The sequence below is a fragment of the Nyctereutes procyonoides genome, unplaced genomic scaffold, assembly GCF_905146905.1.
Source record: "Nyctereutes procyonoides isolate TBG_1078 unplaced genomic scaffold, NYPRO_anot_genome, whole genome shotgun sequence".
In the NCBI taxonomy this organism is placed as follows: domain Eukaryota; kingdom Metazoa; phylum Chordata; class Mammalia; order Carnivora; family Canidae; genus Nyctereutes; species Nyctereutes procyonoides.
The window spans coordinates 14,332,929-14,350,701 of record NW_026575155.1 but is presented as its reverse complement, the minus strand read 5'-3'; the positions used below and the strand labels follow the sequence as shown (position 1 = coordinate 14,350,701).

At 48.8% G+C, this 17,773-nt stretch overlaps 1 protein-coding gene across 1 annotated transcript in view; it reads right to left on the bottom strand.

Moving 5' to 3' along the window:
• Window positions 1-341: 341 nt before the first annotated feature.
• The window catches only part of MX2 (MX dynamin like GTPase 2), a 32,986-nt gene continuing 15,554 nt past the window's right edge, over window positions 342-17,773 (bottom strand). The window contains exons 8-15 of the mRNA XM_055313325.1: window positions 13,480-13,678; window positions 10,182-10,260; window positions 6,066-6,188; window positions 5,652-5,793; window positions 4,627-4,785; window positions 4,085-4,161; window positions 2,576-2,830; window positions 342-1,378 (exon numbers count right to left, since the gene is read on the bottom strand). Of these exons, the coding sequence (XP_055169300.1) occupies window positions 1,148-1,378; window positions 2,576-2,830; window positions 4,085-4,161; window positions 4,627-4,785; window positions 5,652-5,793; window positions 6,066-6,188; window positions 10,182-10,260; window positions 13,480-13,678 (1,265 nt within the window). The 3' untranslated portion in view covers window positions 342-1,147. The remainder of the gene's footprint in view (window positions 1,379-2,575; window positions 2,831-4,084; window positions 4,162-4,626; window positions 4,786-5,651; window positions 5,794-6,065; window positions 6,189-10,181; window positions 10,261-13,479; window positions 13,679-17,773) is intronic.

The following is a 17,773-nucleotide window of genomic DNA, read 5'->3' as shown; positions in this document are numbered from 1 at the left end:
TCTCTTCAACAAAAGGTGCTGGGAAAGCCAGACATGCATGTGCAAAGGGATGGAGTTGGACTTGTCTAACACCATATGACACCTGCCTCCCCAAGTATCAAAGGACGAGGTGTTAGAGCAGGCTGCAAGGGCGTTTGAGGTGAGGGCTGCTCTGTGGACCTAGGAAGTACGGAAGAAAGACGTGTTTGATGGAGAGGGAAAAATTGCTGGCATTTTGGAACACCTGCTTTGTTACAGGTGTTTTGCAGAAATGGTTCCACTTACCCTCCTAAAATTCCTCTGAACTAGGTACTGCTTAGCATGACAAAGCCCATCCTCCAATCTCGAGATGGCCACTGGTGTGAAGCTCATCATTTTATTTTATTTTTTTTAAGGATTTTATGTATTTGAGAGAGAGAGAGCACAAGTAGAGGGAGCAGCAGGCAGAAGGAGAAGCAGACTCCCCACTGAGCAGGGAGCTTGATGCAGGACTCGATCCCAGGACCCCAGGATCATGACCTGAGCCAAAGACAGATGCTTCACCAACTGCAGCCAGGTGCCCATTAAAAAAAAATGTTCTTCCTTATTAAACATCTCTTCAAGACTTAACATAGCAATGGGAGCTCCCCGCAGCCAGGGGAACAGTACACATTAAAACCGGTATCACTCAGGCTCATTTCTCCTGGGGGCTGGAAACATGACGACAGTCAACAGTGGGAAGCAGGTGACACTGCCTCAAACCACCAAAGTCTGGATTTAAGCCATAGCGCCCGTCTCCATCATTCATTTGTTCAGCGAGATACCATTTATGAAGGGGCTCCTGTGTACCAGGTGCCATGCAAGATCCTGGAAATGCCAAAGAACAGTAGGATCCTGACTCCCCACCCCTCTGGGGTCCTACGATCTAACAAAGAATGAGAGCAGTATTTGAGAAGGCTCAAGGACTGGAGAGCCACCTCTTCAGGGAGGTCGGAGGTGACCGCCCCAGGTGAGTGCGGACTTCAGATACAAACTCTGGTGCTGAGCACAGTACAATGAAAATGGACACCGGCGAGAGCAGGAAAGCCTGGTTCCACATGAAAAGCCACTTCTTGTCCCCCTCACAGGGAAGGCACATAAGAAACCCCCCCCCCAAAAGCATTGCTGCCCCTCCATGGACCTGCCCCCTTTAATTGAAGAACGTGTAGAGTGCGCGCCGCGCCTGAGCCAGCCGGTAAATTTTCTCCTTGAGGAATCTCCTCTTGGTAGAGGTGTCGGTGTGCTCCTGAAGCAGCCAGGAGTACTGCTCTCTCTCCTGTAGTATCTGCATCATGGCTTTCTGCAAGCAACTGCCGTTCTCTTGGAGCACAAAATACTGAATTATGAATGGGATCTGGTTGGCGAGACGTTTGCTGGTTTCCTGGAAGAAAGGGTGGGAAGGGTTAGCTGGTGGGGTCTTGGTCTGTGTCTGCAGGGAGGCCTTGGGATTCTTGGATGCCTGGGTAATTGCTTCGATAAGTCCTGGTGGTCCCGTGCACCCCACTCCAGGGGTCAGCGTCAAACCACGGGAAGGTTCTATCTGGGCAGCCGTAGATCTACCACCAGGTATCCTCTCGGGCCTTCAGGAACCCACCTGGCAGGCTAGCAAATGCACAGCACACTTCTGAGCATCCCAGCCTTCTTGGGAGCCCTGCCCGTCTCCCCCCTCCACCTCCACTCCACCTCCCCAGGGAGACCTCCAGGCCCTGCAATCCCCTGGCCCCTTCTGGGAGCCGATCGGGACCGACTTCAGTGCCCACCTCCTTCCCTGTCTGCATAAGTAGGTCCGGTTTGCCTGGCAGCTGGACCTCACACTGGGGTAACTATGTTCTATTCTGATTAAGAGAAGGCTTCAGGATGGGGGCCCGGGGGGCTCAGTTGGGTCAGTGTCTGACTATTGATTTTGGCTCAGGTCATGACCTCAGGGTGGTGAGATCGAGCTCCACATGGAGCTCCACGCTCAGCGAGGAGTCTGCTTCTCTCTCTCTCTCTCTCTCTGAAACAAATACATAAATCTTAAAAGAAAAGAAAGAAAGGTTGGGAGTTGGGCTCCTTTGCAGGCTAAAAGCTATCTTCCTTCCCATGCAGCCCACATTTCTGTCCGTGGACAGAGGTTTGGAAACCCTGGAGGCGAGCAGGTCCCGGGATCCAGGGAAAGGAAGTTTCGTTCCTGTTTCGTGGAGCTGGTGACTCTGAGGCCCCGGGTGCCTTCTGGACATCAAGGAAAGCTATGTCACAACTAGCAAAGTCAGTGCTTCTTGTATCTGGCTGCATTCCGCTCATAGCAATTTTGTAATTCGTGCATAACATAAAATATAAAGATCTCTGTGGTTGGAATTCGTGTTGAGTGCGTGCTTTGCCACATACAAAACGTGACCCCCAGATTCCCAAATGAATGAAAAGTTCCCAGACAAGGTTCCTGTAAAACTCTAAAAGAGACCATGTGTGAGCACCTGTCAACGCAGAAGGGGCTTCATAGCCGGTGGCAGCCCTTCCCTCCCTCGCCCAGTGAGGCAGCTGTCAATCGGGACGCCCGGTCCATGGGGCAAACACCCAGGCCACTGACCTACACGCTTACCAAGAAATACGCATTCAGGTGCACCCCGATCTCAGAGTTGGATGACACCGAAGGCAGATCTTTCGAGAAAGGAAATTTCAACTGAAGATCCTGCGCAGGCTCTCCCACTGGGTTGAAAACCTCCTCCCGGACCTTCTTCAGAACCACGCTGTAAATCTGGTCTTGACAGTAAACCAGCTGCTCCATTCTGAACTGAAGTCGGATCAGATTTTCTGCGGTTTCTGCCTGCCTCATTTTTATGTCTTCAATCTTGTTCTGGTTGGATAAGAAAGAGAAGACGCGTTACTTCTTTTCTCCCTCAGGTTGTTTTTTTTTTTTTTTTAAAAAGATTTTATTTATTTATTCATGAGAGACACAGAGAGAGGGGCAGAGACACAGGCAGAGGGAGAAGCAGGCTCCATGCAGGAAGCCCAATGTGGGACTCGATCCCGGGACCCCAGGATCACGCCCTGGGCCGAAGGCAGGCGCTAAATCGCTGAGCCACCCAGGGATACCCTCCCTCCAGTTGTTTTAAACCTCGGAGGAAGCACTATCATGTTGAGACAGAACTGAATATAATTTAAGGTCACCAAAGGCCTGCGATGTTATATGGTGACTTTGAGGGGGCCCTGGCACCCCGTGCTGGTATCCTCAGCCATCCTGTGACTCGATTGACATCTGTGCTTTCCAGAAACCCCGTGACTCCCACGTCACCCCCACAGTCAGAGGCATTCTGGGAAAGGAAGGGATGACGTGGTGGAGAAGAGACCCTTCTTGCAGTCAGGAGCATTGTGGGGATCGCCCAGGGAGCCAGTCGCTGAGGCCCAGGGAAGAACGGGCTGCTGGCCTGGAGAAACGGTGGTCCAGGACCAGGCCTGTCACCCATCCCCTGGTGGGGCACCCAAGGGCTCAGATGCAGCCCCTGGGAGAGGCAGAGAAGTCAGAAGTCAGACTGAGTTTTCGCCAACTGGCCAAAGATGTATAAAAGGACACATTCAAGCTATTATCGGAAAATGGGAGAAATTCTTTTTCCTGCTCACCTGGGCTGTGGAGTCCGATTCAGACCCACCTTGGGCAGAAGAGGGTCTTTATCTAGAGCTCAGGGGGGAAGCTGGATGCCCCTGGCTTCCCATTACTGAGAGGGGAATCTGAGTTATTTAAGTGGAAACCCACCCAGCTGTGGCAATATTGTTAAGTCCAGCTTATAAAGATTTAGGAGTAGGACTAGTGGACAATTCTGTCCTTTGTAGTACAAAGAGAGGCAAAGAACCGGTCAGTGCCCGGGTACAGTCGGAGGCTCAGAGCACGACCCCCGAGCCTACATCCTGCTGTACTGCAGCAGGTCCTGCGGAAACACAGCTCAGCCGTGTGCTTTGTTCGGCTCTCCCAGGGAGAGCGGGCGAAGCCTGCAGCCACCACCTCGGCCTCGCATTTCTTAACGGCGGTCAGTATCCCACTTCTTTCAAAGGCTAGACCCAGATAAAACAGCCAGCAGTACGGGGAACGAGCGCGAAAACCGCGGGTGCTTACCTGGGTTGTTTGACTGAGGTTGGAAAATTCGCTAAAATGTTTCTTGGCTGTGTCGGTGAAAGCTTGCCAGACAATTTCTGACCAAAGGAAGAACAAAGCATCAGTAGGCTGCAAGCAGGAATAAAATGGGCTAGAGACGCAGGGAGGGTAAGTCATGGTACGTGGACCCCATTCCAACACTGAGCTCCCCAGATCTACAGACCGAGAGAGGAGGAGGGGACGGTACATTGTCCCAGGGAGACCCAAAATCCACCACCACCCAGAACCCACCACCCACCCCGACCAGGTCCTGGCAATTTCCTGATCTTTCCTGGAGTGTGTGTTCTCTCCAGGTCTAGCATCTGACTATACCTCACATGGCTGCCTAGAGGGCGAGGAATAACTCGACAACGCTCCTGTGCACTCTTGTCTTCCCCCCAAAATGAACAAAGAAGATCTTTATGGTTCGTTTGATCATTGTATCCTGATCCTCCCTCCAAGGCCTTGAACCCTACGGAAGGTACTGGGCTGACACGTGAAAGGCACCCATGAGCGCTCCTCACCGATAGTCTTCTGGAGCATGGTGAGCGCGGGCTCCACCAGCTGTTCGATGTATTGGTGCACTATGGTCTCAAATGTCTTGTAGTTGACAAATCCAAGAAGCTCTTTGCCGCGATACTGCTTTTCATATACTGAGACTTCTTCAGAAACGATATTTTTAACTGCAACGTAAAACAAACCACCAAGGTGAATTCCTTTTTTTTTTTTTTTTTTTTTTACCAAAGTGAATTCCAATAACTCCACAGACATTTCAAAAACAGAAACTTTTTTTTTTAAATTTGAGTCTTGCTTACCCACTGTACGAGCCTACATTAGGCAATATTTCTAGGTGGAGTTTTTTTTTTTTTTCATAATGAAAAAAAAAAGGTATGGTCTGATAATACTAGTTTAAGAAACAAAATTGTTATCCTATGAAAACGGGTTGGAGTTGAGGGTCATCACACTGAGAGATGAGTTTCGAGTTTGTAACTGGTGGGAAGCACCGGATGAGTTCAATGAAAAGAGAAATTTAAATATTACGATGGCTCCTGCAGATCTCCCAAGGACATGTCCAGGGTACAGTTGGAGCCTGAGTTCATGGATGTGAACAGTGTTTTTATCAGGTGCCTAAGCAAGGATACAACACACACACACACACACACACACACACACACGCACACACCCTCCAGGCATCTAGGCTGTAGCAGATGCTACTTCACTAGGCAAGGCAAGGAGATCTCAAACCACAGAGCTCTTCGGTCTTGCATCGGGGTGAAGACAGACAGAGGAAGGCAGATGGCGTGAGTGGAACTGTCTAGCCTCAAAACAAGGAGGCAAGAAGGGGGTTACAGGTGGTGGACTTGTCTTTTGATGAGGGCAAGGCTGGGAAGCAGTTCTCGGTTGCTGAGGGGCCCACGGTGTCCCGTGTGGGTGGGCACGCTCAGCTGTTTGCACACCTCCTATGTGCCAGAAGTGGTCTCTGGTCTTGGTAAACGTGACACCGTGTTTCGGGGAGACATTTGTGGGGGAACCTTGTCCCAGGACGTACCTTTTTGGGTATTGGCCGTGAGCACGAGCACCCAGTGTTCAAACTCCTCCCGGATTTTGTTGTATAAGCGAGTCTCATTCTCCTTTACGACTTCTTCTCCCTCTATTAGCTTTTCAATGTCCTGATTAAACAACTTGATTTTCTGAAAATGAGATAAAGTCATCAACCTGTGCTGGAATCGCATCAAAGAGCTGGGACCTGCCTGGGGCAGCAGCCTGTGGGGTTGGGGGGTGTGTGTGCTACAAGAATGTCCGGTCAGCCACCCAGCCACCCCATCGTCCAGGCAGGACAAGTGGAGGGCAGCTCCCTGCAAAAGAGGGTTCCCGGCACGCCACAGGCAGGGACCCACAGAGGGCCATCTCCAGAGATGCGGGGCCACCAAGGGGATCACGAGGGGTCCCCGGACATCCTCACCTCGATCAAAAAGAACATTTTATCGGCTTCATTGCTGGGGATGCTGTCTCCACACTGGTGCAGCTCGTCTGTCGCCCTCTGGTGACTCTCCCTTATTTGCTTTTCTAACAACGGGAGTGATTTCTGAAACAAAATGAGAGCAAACACTGAAACTCTGCAGCTTGATCAAACGGGCCCACAGGTTTCTTAGGGACATGGGTGGCATCCCATGGGAAAGGATTCACGGGGATCCCGAGTTTCTATTATCGTGTGAAGCTTGTTGAGACGGGCTCCTGTTAAAGAGCCCGAGGATGGCTTTGCATTGCACGCCACGGGTGTGCACTTTGGCTTGAGCCATCCAGTGTCGGCATCTGTTGGCCACTGGAGTGGGGAGGACTCTGTGGGGGGCAGGTTTTGGGTTGGCGGGGTGCCCTGTATTTAGAGACCAAGCAGGGGCGCCTGGGTGGTGCAGTCGGTCTTGCCTCTGACTCTTGGTTTGGGCTCAGGTCGTGATCTCAGGGCTCTGTGCTCAGTGGAGCGTCTGCCTGGGGTTCTCTGTCCCCTCCCCACCTGGGTGCCCTCTCTCTACAATAAATGAATAAAATCTTTAAAAAATGTTTTGGGGGATGCCTGGGTGGCTCAGTGGTTGAGCCTTTGGCTCAGGGCATGATCCTGGGGTCCTGGGATCGAGTCCCACGTTGGACTTCCTGCATGGAGCCTGCTTCTCCTTCTGCCTGTGTCTCTGTGTCTCTCGTGAATAAATAAATAAAATCTTTAAAAAAAATTAAAAAAATTTTGGAGAACAAGTACACTTGAATATAATGCAAGCTTTCCTTGGTAAAATGTTCTTTTGGTGATAATTTGAGTATAAACTGATAAACATTAAAAAATAAAATAAAATAAATAAACCAATAAACAGGGGCACCTCAGTGGCTCAGCGGTTGAGTGTCTGCCTTCAGCTCAGGGCGTGACCCCGGGGTCCCGGGATCGAGTCCCGCATTGGGCTCCCCACAGGGAGCCTGCTTCTCCCTCTGCCTGTGTCTCTGCCTCTCTCATGAATAAATAAATAAAATCTTTAAAAAAATAAACTGATACACGATACTATGGTAGAGGATATGTCATGGATGTGGTGCCAGGCTGGCTATTGTCCTTGATGGGGGGACAGAGGACTAGCTGAGGACAAGGCACATCGACAAGTCCTTGAAATAGGCAGAGGGACCTTCCTCTACGGACTCACCTGCCTGGATGTTCATACTTTGCTAAGGGCAGAAGGCAACCTCAGCCCGACCCCCAGGAGCCTGTAGATCTACTTTAACATATAAAAATTCCTTTAGAAATGTCCTTTATCTCTAAACCCCCAAGATACGTGTTGATGATCATCCCCAAGCACACGGCCCACCGATACACATCTGAAGGGTCTCATGCCTCAGATTTATTAGAGGGTAATCAGTGACCTTTGCCCAACAATAGCTGCCCCTCAGGGTCCTGGAAACCTTGCTTCCAAGCTTCCTTCGAGAGGACGCCATCCTCAAACCCCTCCCGACTCCCAAGTGTATAACCAGCCTCCCCTCACAGGCCCGCCTGGGGCAGCCGCTCTTCTGGCCCACCGGCTTCCATAAAACCCCCATTCTGCACCAAAGATGCGTCCAAAATTCTTTCTTGGTTGTCGGCTCCAGGCCTCACCTCATCCAACCTCACCTAATTCCAAAACATCATCAGTCCTAACAAATCAATGATGCCAATGCTAAGGAAGAGGAGGAGGAGGAAGGGCAGAGAGGTCCTTGGGCCAAGCAGCATCCTGCACCCTCCACATCTCAGCTAAGCCCCGCACTGCAGGACGGAGCACGTGGCTTTAGTGCCTCTTTGTTTTACAAGAGAGGAGCCTGAGGCTTGGAGAGGCTTAGTGCCTGATGCTGTCACCGAGGGAGTGAGTGGTGGCGTTCGTTCCGATGCACACCCTGCCCACAGCCCATGCAGGTGACACAGGCCTTGGTGACCAGCGACCCCAGCTTCCACTTCGGTGAATGAGGTCACTGCAGCCAGCTGGGCAGGAGGAGGAGTGCCTTGGGGTTTTTTATTTTGTTTTGTTTTTCTTAAAGCCTGCAAGAAACTTTAGTTTTTTACTTTTTTAAAAATTTAAATTCAATTTGCCAACATATAGTATAACACCCAGTGCTCATCCCATCAAGTGCCTTGGGGTTTAGGGGCAGTTTGTGGATTAGCATTCCAAGGCCGGGTAAAATACTGATGAAGATGGATGACACCAGGAGGTAATAAGGTCTCACGGGTGCTTTTGTCTGTTTGTTTTCAGGCAGTTTGAACCTATAGTTTCAGATTTAACATTTAACCTTTAACATGTTAAATGTTTCCCTGATATTTCAAATGATCATTATTGTAATGGTCTCATTATGGATTTTAAAAATTCACTTTAAAAATATTAGATATAAAAAAAATAAAAAATAAATAAAAATAAAAATATTACAGATGTAAAATTAAAGTTTTACTGTAAAATATTTAAATGCTGATAAATATATTGCCAAAAATAGTTATCAAAATGCAGTGTCTTGAAATCTCACAGAGGAAGACATAGACATGGCCAACATGCACATGAGGAAATGCTCCGCATCACTTGCCATCAGGGAAATACAAATCAAAACCACAATGAGATCCCACCTCACCCCAGTGAGAATGGGGAAAATTAACAAGGCAGGAAACCACAAATGTTGGAGAGGATGCGGAGAAAGGGGAACCCTCCTGCACTGTTGGGGGGAATGTGAACTGGTGCAGCCACTCTGGAAAACTGTGTGGAGGTTCCTCAAAGAGTTAAAAATAGACCTGCCCTACGACCCAGCAATTGCACTGTTAGGGATTTACCCCAAAGATTCAGATGCAATGAAACACCGGGACACCTGCACCCCGATGTTTCTAGCAGCCACGTCCACAATAGCCAAACTGTGGAAGGAGCCTCGGTGTCCATCGAAAGATGATGGATAGAGAAGATGTGGTCTGTGTATACAATGGAATATTACTCAGCCATTAGAAATGCCAAATACCCACCATTTGCTTCGACGTGGATGGAACTGGAGGGTATTATGCTGAGTGAAGTAAGTCAATTGGAGAAGGACAAACATTATATGGTCTCATTCATTTGGGGAATATAAAAAATAGTGAAAGGGAAAGGGGGGGGGAAGGAGAGAAAATGAGTGGGAAATATCAGAAAGGGAGACAGAACATGAGAGACTCCTAACTCTGGGAAACGAACTAGGGGTGGTGGAAGGGGAGGTGGGCAGGGGGTGGGGGGGACTGGGTGACGGGCACTGAGGGGGGCACTTGACGGGATGAGCACTGGGGGTTATGCTATATGTTGGCAAATTGAACACCAATTAAAAAATATGTAAAACAAAAAACAAAATGCAGTGTCTTCGTAAAAGCAAAGTTTCTATCAATTAGATGAGGCTGTGTCTTTTGGACAGGGGTATGTCTTTTGAAGCCCTCTTCTGCAAACTAAGAGGGTTCCACTGGAATTGGGGCTCCTCAGAGTATGTTCCCTGGATCACCTGGGAAGTTAGAAATGCAAAATCATTGCCCCCACCCCACCCCCTAGATTTACTGGCTCAGAAACTTGGATGGGGGCCCAGAAATCTGAATTTAAATAAGCTTTCCAGGTGACTCTTGTGTGCAGTTTGAGAACCACTGGTCCCTTCCAACCAAACATTGTTGGGAGTATGTGTTTCCTGGCTCAGAAGAATTCCTTGCTTTTGTTTGACCTGCTGGTAAAATAACTGGCTATTTCATTTTCAAGGTCAACAAAGTGTTAACCAACATATTGCAAAAGGACACCTTTGCTAAGTCAGTGTTCATTCCTCTTACCCTTCTAAACCGGCTTACAGCTTCCCTCCTTCCTTTGCTACTTCTCCAAATGGACTGATTCGGCAATTGGCTTCAACATCACGCAGCAGTTGCTTCCAGGTTTTGGAAGCTCTACTGGGAACCTCTGCCCATGAGTGATTTGGTTTTCAGAATGTGCTGGTCTGGTGGCGTGTGTGGGCAGCTCAGTGGGTGTCTCAGCCATCTCATGATGGAGGGACTTGGCTAGGCTGTCATTTTTACGACTCACGATCCAACCCACTGACTCACATTGATGTGCAAGATGAGCTCCTTGGTAAGTCTTTCCGCCAGACAGGGCACCGTGGCCTTTCCTTCCTCCAGGAGAGCTCTGAGACAAGACAGGAGACACAGGCGTTCAAGAAAGATGCTGGTCTTGATACTGTCAGGGAGACCTCGCTGACACAGAGTCGGGAGGCCAGAGCGGTAGATCCCATGCCACACGACTGTCCAAGAAGTGTCACTGCTGGGCCCAGCAGAAGACTCAACAGGGGACAAGCATCAACTACAGACCCCAGCAGGAAAGGATGTGGTGCACTGCCTCTCCTGCAAGCAATCGACCGCCCTTGCAATTCAGCCAAGGAAAAGCCATCAGCACTATAAACACTTGCGTTTCTCCCGTGGACCGAGTTCAAAACAGCCCGATTTCCTCCATCTTCTCCATAAAATAACATTCCTCTCCTTTGTTTGTTGGACTTGCCTATGGTTTTGCCAGAGTTTATCCCCCCCCCAATTGCAACTCTCTGTTATTCCCAAATAAATTCGCTTTTGCTGAAAAAAGAATTCACTGTTTTATTTCTAAGGTCCACAACCTATACGCTCATTTCTCCTATTCTGGGCTTTATCAGCTCCCTGCAGTGACACATGCCATCAGAAAAGCCACGTAGTGCATTAGAAATACAAGTGCTTAAAAAAAAAAAAAAAAAAAAAAAAAAGAAAGAAAGAAATACAAGTGCTAATGATGGCTTAGCCCAAACCTAAGCAAGCATGGTGCTAGAGAGTTACATTTCTTTTCTTTTTTATCATCTCAATAAACTCACAGGGTAAGTCATCTTTTTACCTACAGGAAAACAAAACAAACTTCACTTCATAGAGGATAAGTGACTTGCCCAAACTAGTATTTTCTTTCTTGTAACAAGTAATTATTTTTGAATAGCCAAATCAATCTTGATGAAGAAGAAAAAAGCTGGAAAAAAAAAAAAGCTGGAGGCATTATACTTCCTGATTTCAAATATATATATTACAAAGCTACCGTAATTAAAACCATGTGGTGCTCGCATAAAGACAGACGTACAGACCAACAATGGAAGAGGACAGTGAGCCCAGAAATAAACCCTCACACATGCAGTTAACTGGTCTTTGATGGTGGGAAAACCTCTCTCTTTGCTGTATGATGATGGAATAACTGGACAGCCACGTGCAAAAGAATGCAACTGGATCCATATGTTACACTATTACACAAAAGTATGACTGAAGGCTTGAATGTAGGAGGTGCCTGGGTGGCTCAGTCAGTTGAGCGTCAGGCTCTTTCTTGATTTCAGCTCAAGTCATGATCTCAGGGTTGTGCGACTGAGCCCTGTGCTGAGCATGGAGCCTGCTTAAGATTCTCTCTCCCTCTCCCTCTGCCCCTCCCCTGCTTGCACTTACACATGCGCTCTAAAAAAAAAAAAAAAAAAAAAAGACTTGAATTTAAGACCTGAGATTGTAAAACTTTCAGAAGATGGGTGCCTTGGTGGCTCAGTCAGTTGAGTGTCTGACTCCTAACTTCAGCTCAGATCATGATCTCAGGATTGTGGTATTGAGCCCCACACTGGGCTCCACACTCAGTGGGGAGTCTTCTTATCCCTCTCTCTCTGCCTCTCCCCCCTTCTCATGCTCTCTCTCTCTCTCTCTCTCTCTCTCAAATAAAGTCTTGGGGGAAAAAAAACTCTTAGAAGAAAACATCAGGGGAAAATCTTCATGATACTGATCTTGGAAATGATTTCATGGATATGGCACCAAAAATACAATCAACAAAAGCAAAAGTAGATAAGTGGGTTACATCAACTAAAAAGCTTCTCCAGATCAATGGAGACATCCAACAAAGGGAAAAGCAACCTCCAAAATGGGAGAAGGCACATGTGAACTGTATAACTGATAAGGTGCCAGTTTCCAAAATATACAAAGAACTCCCACAATTCAACAATGACAACAACAATAAAACCCTAAAAACCCAATTAAAAATGACTCAATACTTGAACAGAGGTTTCTTCAAAGAAGACACCCAGAGGGTCAACAGGGACACGAAAAAATGCCCAACACCACTCGTCATCTGGAGAATGCAAATCAAAAGCACCACTTCACGTCTCTTAGGATGAATGTTATCAAAAAAAAAAAAAAAAAACCCACAAGTGTCAGCAAGGACGTGGAAAAACTTGAACCCTGTTCACTGCTGACGGGAATGCAAAAATGGTGGAGCCACTGTGGAAAGCAGTGTAGACATTTCTCAAAAAATTGAAATATGGAACTTGCATATGATCCAGCAATCCCACTTCTGGGTATTTATCCAAAATATCTGAAATCAAGATCTCAAAGAGATCTTGAGCACCCCGACATGTGTTACAGCGCCATTCATAAGATGTGGAAACCACCTAAGTGTCCACGGGTGGATGAAAGGATAAAGAAAATACACACAAGAAGGACATTCTGACATCGGCTACAACAGGCAAGAATCTTGAAAATATTACGTGGAGTAAAATAAGCCAGTCACAGAAGGGCAAATACTGTCTGACAGCGCTTACATGATCTGTCTACACTAGCCAAACTCCTAGAACCAGAGAGTGGGATGGTGGTGGCCAGGGGTTGGGGGAGGGGAAATAAGGACTTGCTCATCCCCAGGGGCAATATTTCAGTTGTGCAGGATGAATAAGTTCTAGAGGTTGCTGGCCAACATGGTGCCCGTAGTCAACAAGACGCAACTGTGCACTTAAAAAATATGTTTAGAGGTTAAGCGTTCTTGCCACAAGAACATTTTAAAATCAAATTTTAAAAAATGCACATGGTGCTTAGTAAGCAGCGGGCACTGTTCTAAGGGCTTTACAAAGAGTCATGTTCCGAATCCGTGAACAACCGATTTTAAGGGCGCAGGAGGTTCAGGAGCTTGCCCAGGGCCACCCATACACCAGGAGGTCTGGCTGCAGGGTGTTTATGTACACGAGTCAGCGAGGATGCCACAGGAGCGCTGCTCGGGGGGCTTGTCATGCGAGGGCTGAGTCCCGACACGTGGGAACTCAAGGATTTACATTCAAAGCACGAGCATAAAAGCATGTCGATGCGCTTTCTCGTCCAGGACTTCGCTTTCCCAGGGACCTTGGGGGGAGGGGGCTGCTCCGAGTGTGGTCCCTGCCCCAGTAACACTGGGCTCGACTAGGGACCTGACAGAGACACAAATTCTTGGTCCCCGCCCCGGAGTCGAGGTGGACACAGAAATTGCATACGCTTCTCTCTGTAACTTGGCAGCCACTTGGCTGGTTCTGGACGGCCGTCCTGGGATTGTCCTAAAGAAGCTCACCTGAAATACGGATGTGTTCGGAAGAACATCATTTCCTTCTCGGTTGCCTCAGCCAGACTCAGCTGGTTTGTGATCTCCTCCTGGCCCCGGCACCTCACTATCATGTAGCCCTTCTGGAGATGGTACGTGAGGTTCTGCACCACGTTCACCACGGTCTTTTCGGTGCCCCTGTCCACTAGATCTGGTTTGGTCAGGACTCCTGTGACGTGAGAAGCCAAAGACAGTGGCAAGGTCAGTCTGGTCCTCAGATGTGTTTGAACGCTGCCAGGCTCTGGGATCCTTCTTCGGCCAAGACCCGTGGAGCCCTCTGGAGCTCTGATGGCCCCGTGCCTGAAACCACATTCGTGCGTTCCACGGCCATCCCTCGGATCTGCGTCTTTATTTGCTCTCCCACTCGCTCAGCCCAGCCATTTCCTCATATAACCTAATGAACAAACGCGTCTGGGTGCCAGACACCTGGGCGGCATGCGACCTCAGAACTTAGCGGCTCCACCCTATTCCCAGCAGCAGCTCATCCCCTGCTGTACGGGGTGGAGGGTGTCTGTGTCCCCCTCTAGCGTGTCCTGTCACAGACTCACTCTGCCCTCTTCGTGTGGGTGGGTGCCTCCTCGGACATCGTCTTCTCTGCCTCCGTCTCCCCCATCTGTCCCCACACCCTCCCACTTAGATTGGATTGAAAGCTTTGAATTCTGAGTATCTATTTCTATTCGTGTTCTGGAGGTGTCAGATTGCCACTACGTTGTTTTTTTTTTTTTTTTTTTTTTTGGTCTGTTTAGGGTGGAAATCTAATGTCATCTTCTACTATCTTTGTCCTTGTTTTTGATTTGTGGTTAAGTCTGGCCATCTGGTCTCTCATTTCCTGAAACCTTCCTGGCACCCAAGCAGTTGAACTTCTCTCTGAACTTCTCTCTCTCTCTCTGTTTTGCCTTCCTATTACCAAAGGTTGTCATTAAGAGCACACCTTACATTCATTAAAAGATTTGTGTGCACACAGACCTTCGTGTTCCCAAAGAAGCCGACAGGTCTCTGAACCTGCACCTGCAACCTTCCATCAGTAGAGGAGAGGACCCCTCCTTGGAGCCAGCGGTCACTCAGGAAAGCCTAGATCGCTGAACTATATTCTGAGATAAAGTAGGCAGATAAGAAAGAGTGAGGCTTGCAATGAGTTCTCCCCCTCTCTGGAGTCAGGGGGTCTTCTCACCCAGTGCCTCAGTTTGAAGCCAAGAACTCAAGCAGGGAAAATCTCATGCCTCCATCGACAGCCTCCGCACATGAGCATCACCTAGGGTCCCAACTACTGGGCCATGGAGAAAGGCACTGTCAATAACTTTTAGATGCCTTAGTTTTCTTCTTTTTAAACTCTTTCCTGAGTAGATTATATATTCATATTGAATTTTAAAAATGCTTATTAAGCACACTGCCTTAGGTATTGAGAAAGTGGCAGTGAACAAGACTGCAAGTCTCTAATTTCGTGGCTATCCTCTCACTTTCTAGTGGGTAAAAGCCACATAAATTAGTCCAGTAATATACAAGAAACAAAGAAAAAGTATCTGATATTGAGAAGTGCTAGGCAGAGAGTTAAAATCCAGTCATGCGTTGGTCAACCAGCGCAGGCAGGGGGGCATGGTGCAGTGTTGGGTTGGGTGGACAAGGCAAGCTGAGATCTGCAGGAGAGGAAGGAGCCAGCCCTGCGAGGATGCAGAAAGAGCACTCCGGGCCCTGGAGATGACAGCTACACTGGAGACCAGTGGGAGAAGCAGAAGCGATGACAACCACGATCAGAGAGGCATAGGGAGCCAGGTCATGGAAGGCTTTGGGTTTATGGTTTATGGATGTGAGGTGGTAACATTAGTGTAGAAGCAGAGGAGGGGCCTGACTTTGTTTACCCATTTAAAAACCAGTGGAGGGTGCACTGTGGGCAAGGTGAGTGCCTGGAGACTATAGGAAGAGGTGTGAGTCGCCCAGGCAAGAGATGATGGGGGCCTGGTCTAGTGGTGACTATGCAGATGGAGAGCAGTGGACAGACTTGGTATTAGTTTTGGAGACAGAGTCACCAGGACTCCAGCTGAATTAGCCATGGAAGCAGGGGAAGGAGGAGTCACGTGTGAGTCAGATTTGGCTCTAGAACTGGCAGGGTGGTGCTGTGAGTGAGGTGGAGAAGCCATGGGAGAGAGATGAATTGAGGTAGCGCGGGGTATCAGGGGTTGTGCTGTGGTCACATTACCCTGGAGACATTTAATAGACATCCAAGTGGAGACATCAAGCCTAGGGAAAGGTAAGGGTCACAAATTTAGACCTGGGAGTTGCCAGCATACAGACGGACTCAAAGCTGTGGCCGGATCAGCTCGCCTAAGGAGCACGTGTGATAGAGGGGAGAGCTCAGAAGCAAGTTTTGGGTTTCCGATATTTCGAGGTCAGAGAAATGAAGAGACACCCGGACAAGACTAAGAATGTGACCTCCAGTGGCCGGTGAAGGAGGAGATGGAGCACGTGTGATGACCTTGAAGCCAAGAGGCTGTGCGTTAAGGCGAAGGATGGAGAGATGGCAAGAAGGAAGCAGTGGTGAGCCGTCTGACCGTGTCCGAGGTGGAGAAAGATGGGGGACCGAGGAGCGACGGCAGGCTTGTTGGCATGGAGGGCATCGGTGACCTTAACAAATGCCACCTGTGTGCCATGGTGGCCACAGGAGTCCCGCCGGAGTGGGCCGAGTAGACAGTGTGCACTTAGCAGTGGAAGGTGGAGGACCCGCCTCGCGGACCGCCTGCGAACATCCTGGCTCACAGTCCTTCCTGAAACTTGGTATCATGTAAACCACCGCTACGGTAGTTGTCACACTTGTTCTGTTTTCACCCTTTGGAAGTACGGTGTAGATAGTCATTCGGCTCTCTTTTTAAAAAATTGTGGCAAAATACACCTAACGCGTGGGGGCAGGAGAATAACCCAACTAATGAGAATAGGGTGCTTCCTCCTTCACTCCACCTTCAGTTATCCTGTTTTTAAACACTGTGTGTCTTTATAAATTGTGGCAAAGTCCACGTAACATCAAAGCGACCGTTTGGGCCATTTGAAAGGGAACAGTTCCGTGGCGTCCAGTTACTCATTGTTGTGCAACCCCCTCTGCCAGGATTGGTTTTCTTCTTGCAGAACTGAAACTCCGCATTCATCCACTAACTCCCAGTCGCCGCCCTCCTGTAAAGATACTAATGTCCAGGTAGCTGACCCTACTAAACGGATGATGTTACCTACCGTGGCCATCGGTGAGCCATCCCTCCTGACCTAGGATTGAGAGAGGACAAAGAGCGTGGGCCCTACAATGACCGGGGTGACCCAAAGCCTGAGTGTTCTCTCTGGTGCGGTGTGTTGGTGATGCTTGGAGAAGTTGACAGAGAACGGGGCACAAGCGTGGTCTAGCGTAGAGTGAAACATTATTCATGAGGTGTGTGCCCCTCATATTCATTTCCAACCTTACTGGAAAACCAGGCCTTTATTTGGGAAGGCGCGGGAAAGGCAATTATAAGCCGAGTATGCATTTAGTCAGGGGAATGACCTGCAAACCTGCAGGAGGGTCAGCTCTCTGGGTAGGCGGGATGATCGGTGAAGAAGGGATGCTGAGTGATAATGTCACTAATAAAGAAATAGCAGCTATCAGTTGCTGAGAAAACACGACGCGCCCAGACCTGAGTACCATCTTCACGGAGTCCTCCCAACCACCCAGCACATAGGTAGGACTGTTAGTCCCATTTCATGGATGAAGACAGTGAGGCCAGGAGAGGTTAAATATATTACCCAAGGATACGCAGCCAGTAGGTGCTAGATTAAGGATTCGAACCCCAGACAGTGCGCACTCTTAAACCGAGTTCCCTGTAATTTCCCTGTAATGCCTTCTAGGGTGACTTTTTTTTTTTTAAGAAATTTAAGAGAACCTAGCTCCCCGTGAAGAGTTCCACTTGAATACAAATCCTGCAGACTCCGGCACCCCAACATCAGCCCAGTAGAATGTCCACCGAGGTCCGTAGGAAGGTCTTTTCCACGTTAGGTGGCAACAACCTTACCTGCGGAATGGCGGAGCTGGTGGGCCAGGCTCTTTCTCCTTTCCCGACCGTTGTGGGAAACGGATAAGGCAGTTCTTGCCCCACATCCGGAATGGTTTGTGAATGCAAACGGGGGATGAGAGGAAGGAGGGTGGAGAACCTCCAAATTCTGGCCACGCATCTAACCCTGGCTGTGGGTGGAGATAGCCACCCGCGGTGTGTGAATGCACCCTGAGCCCACGGAGCTCCTGCTGGGAACAGTA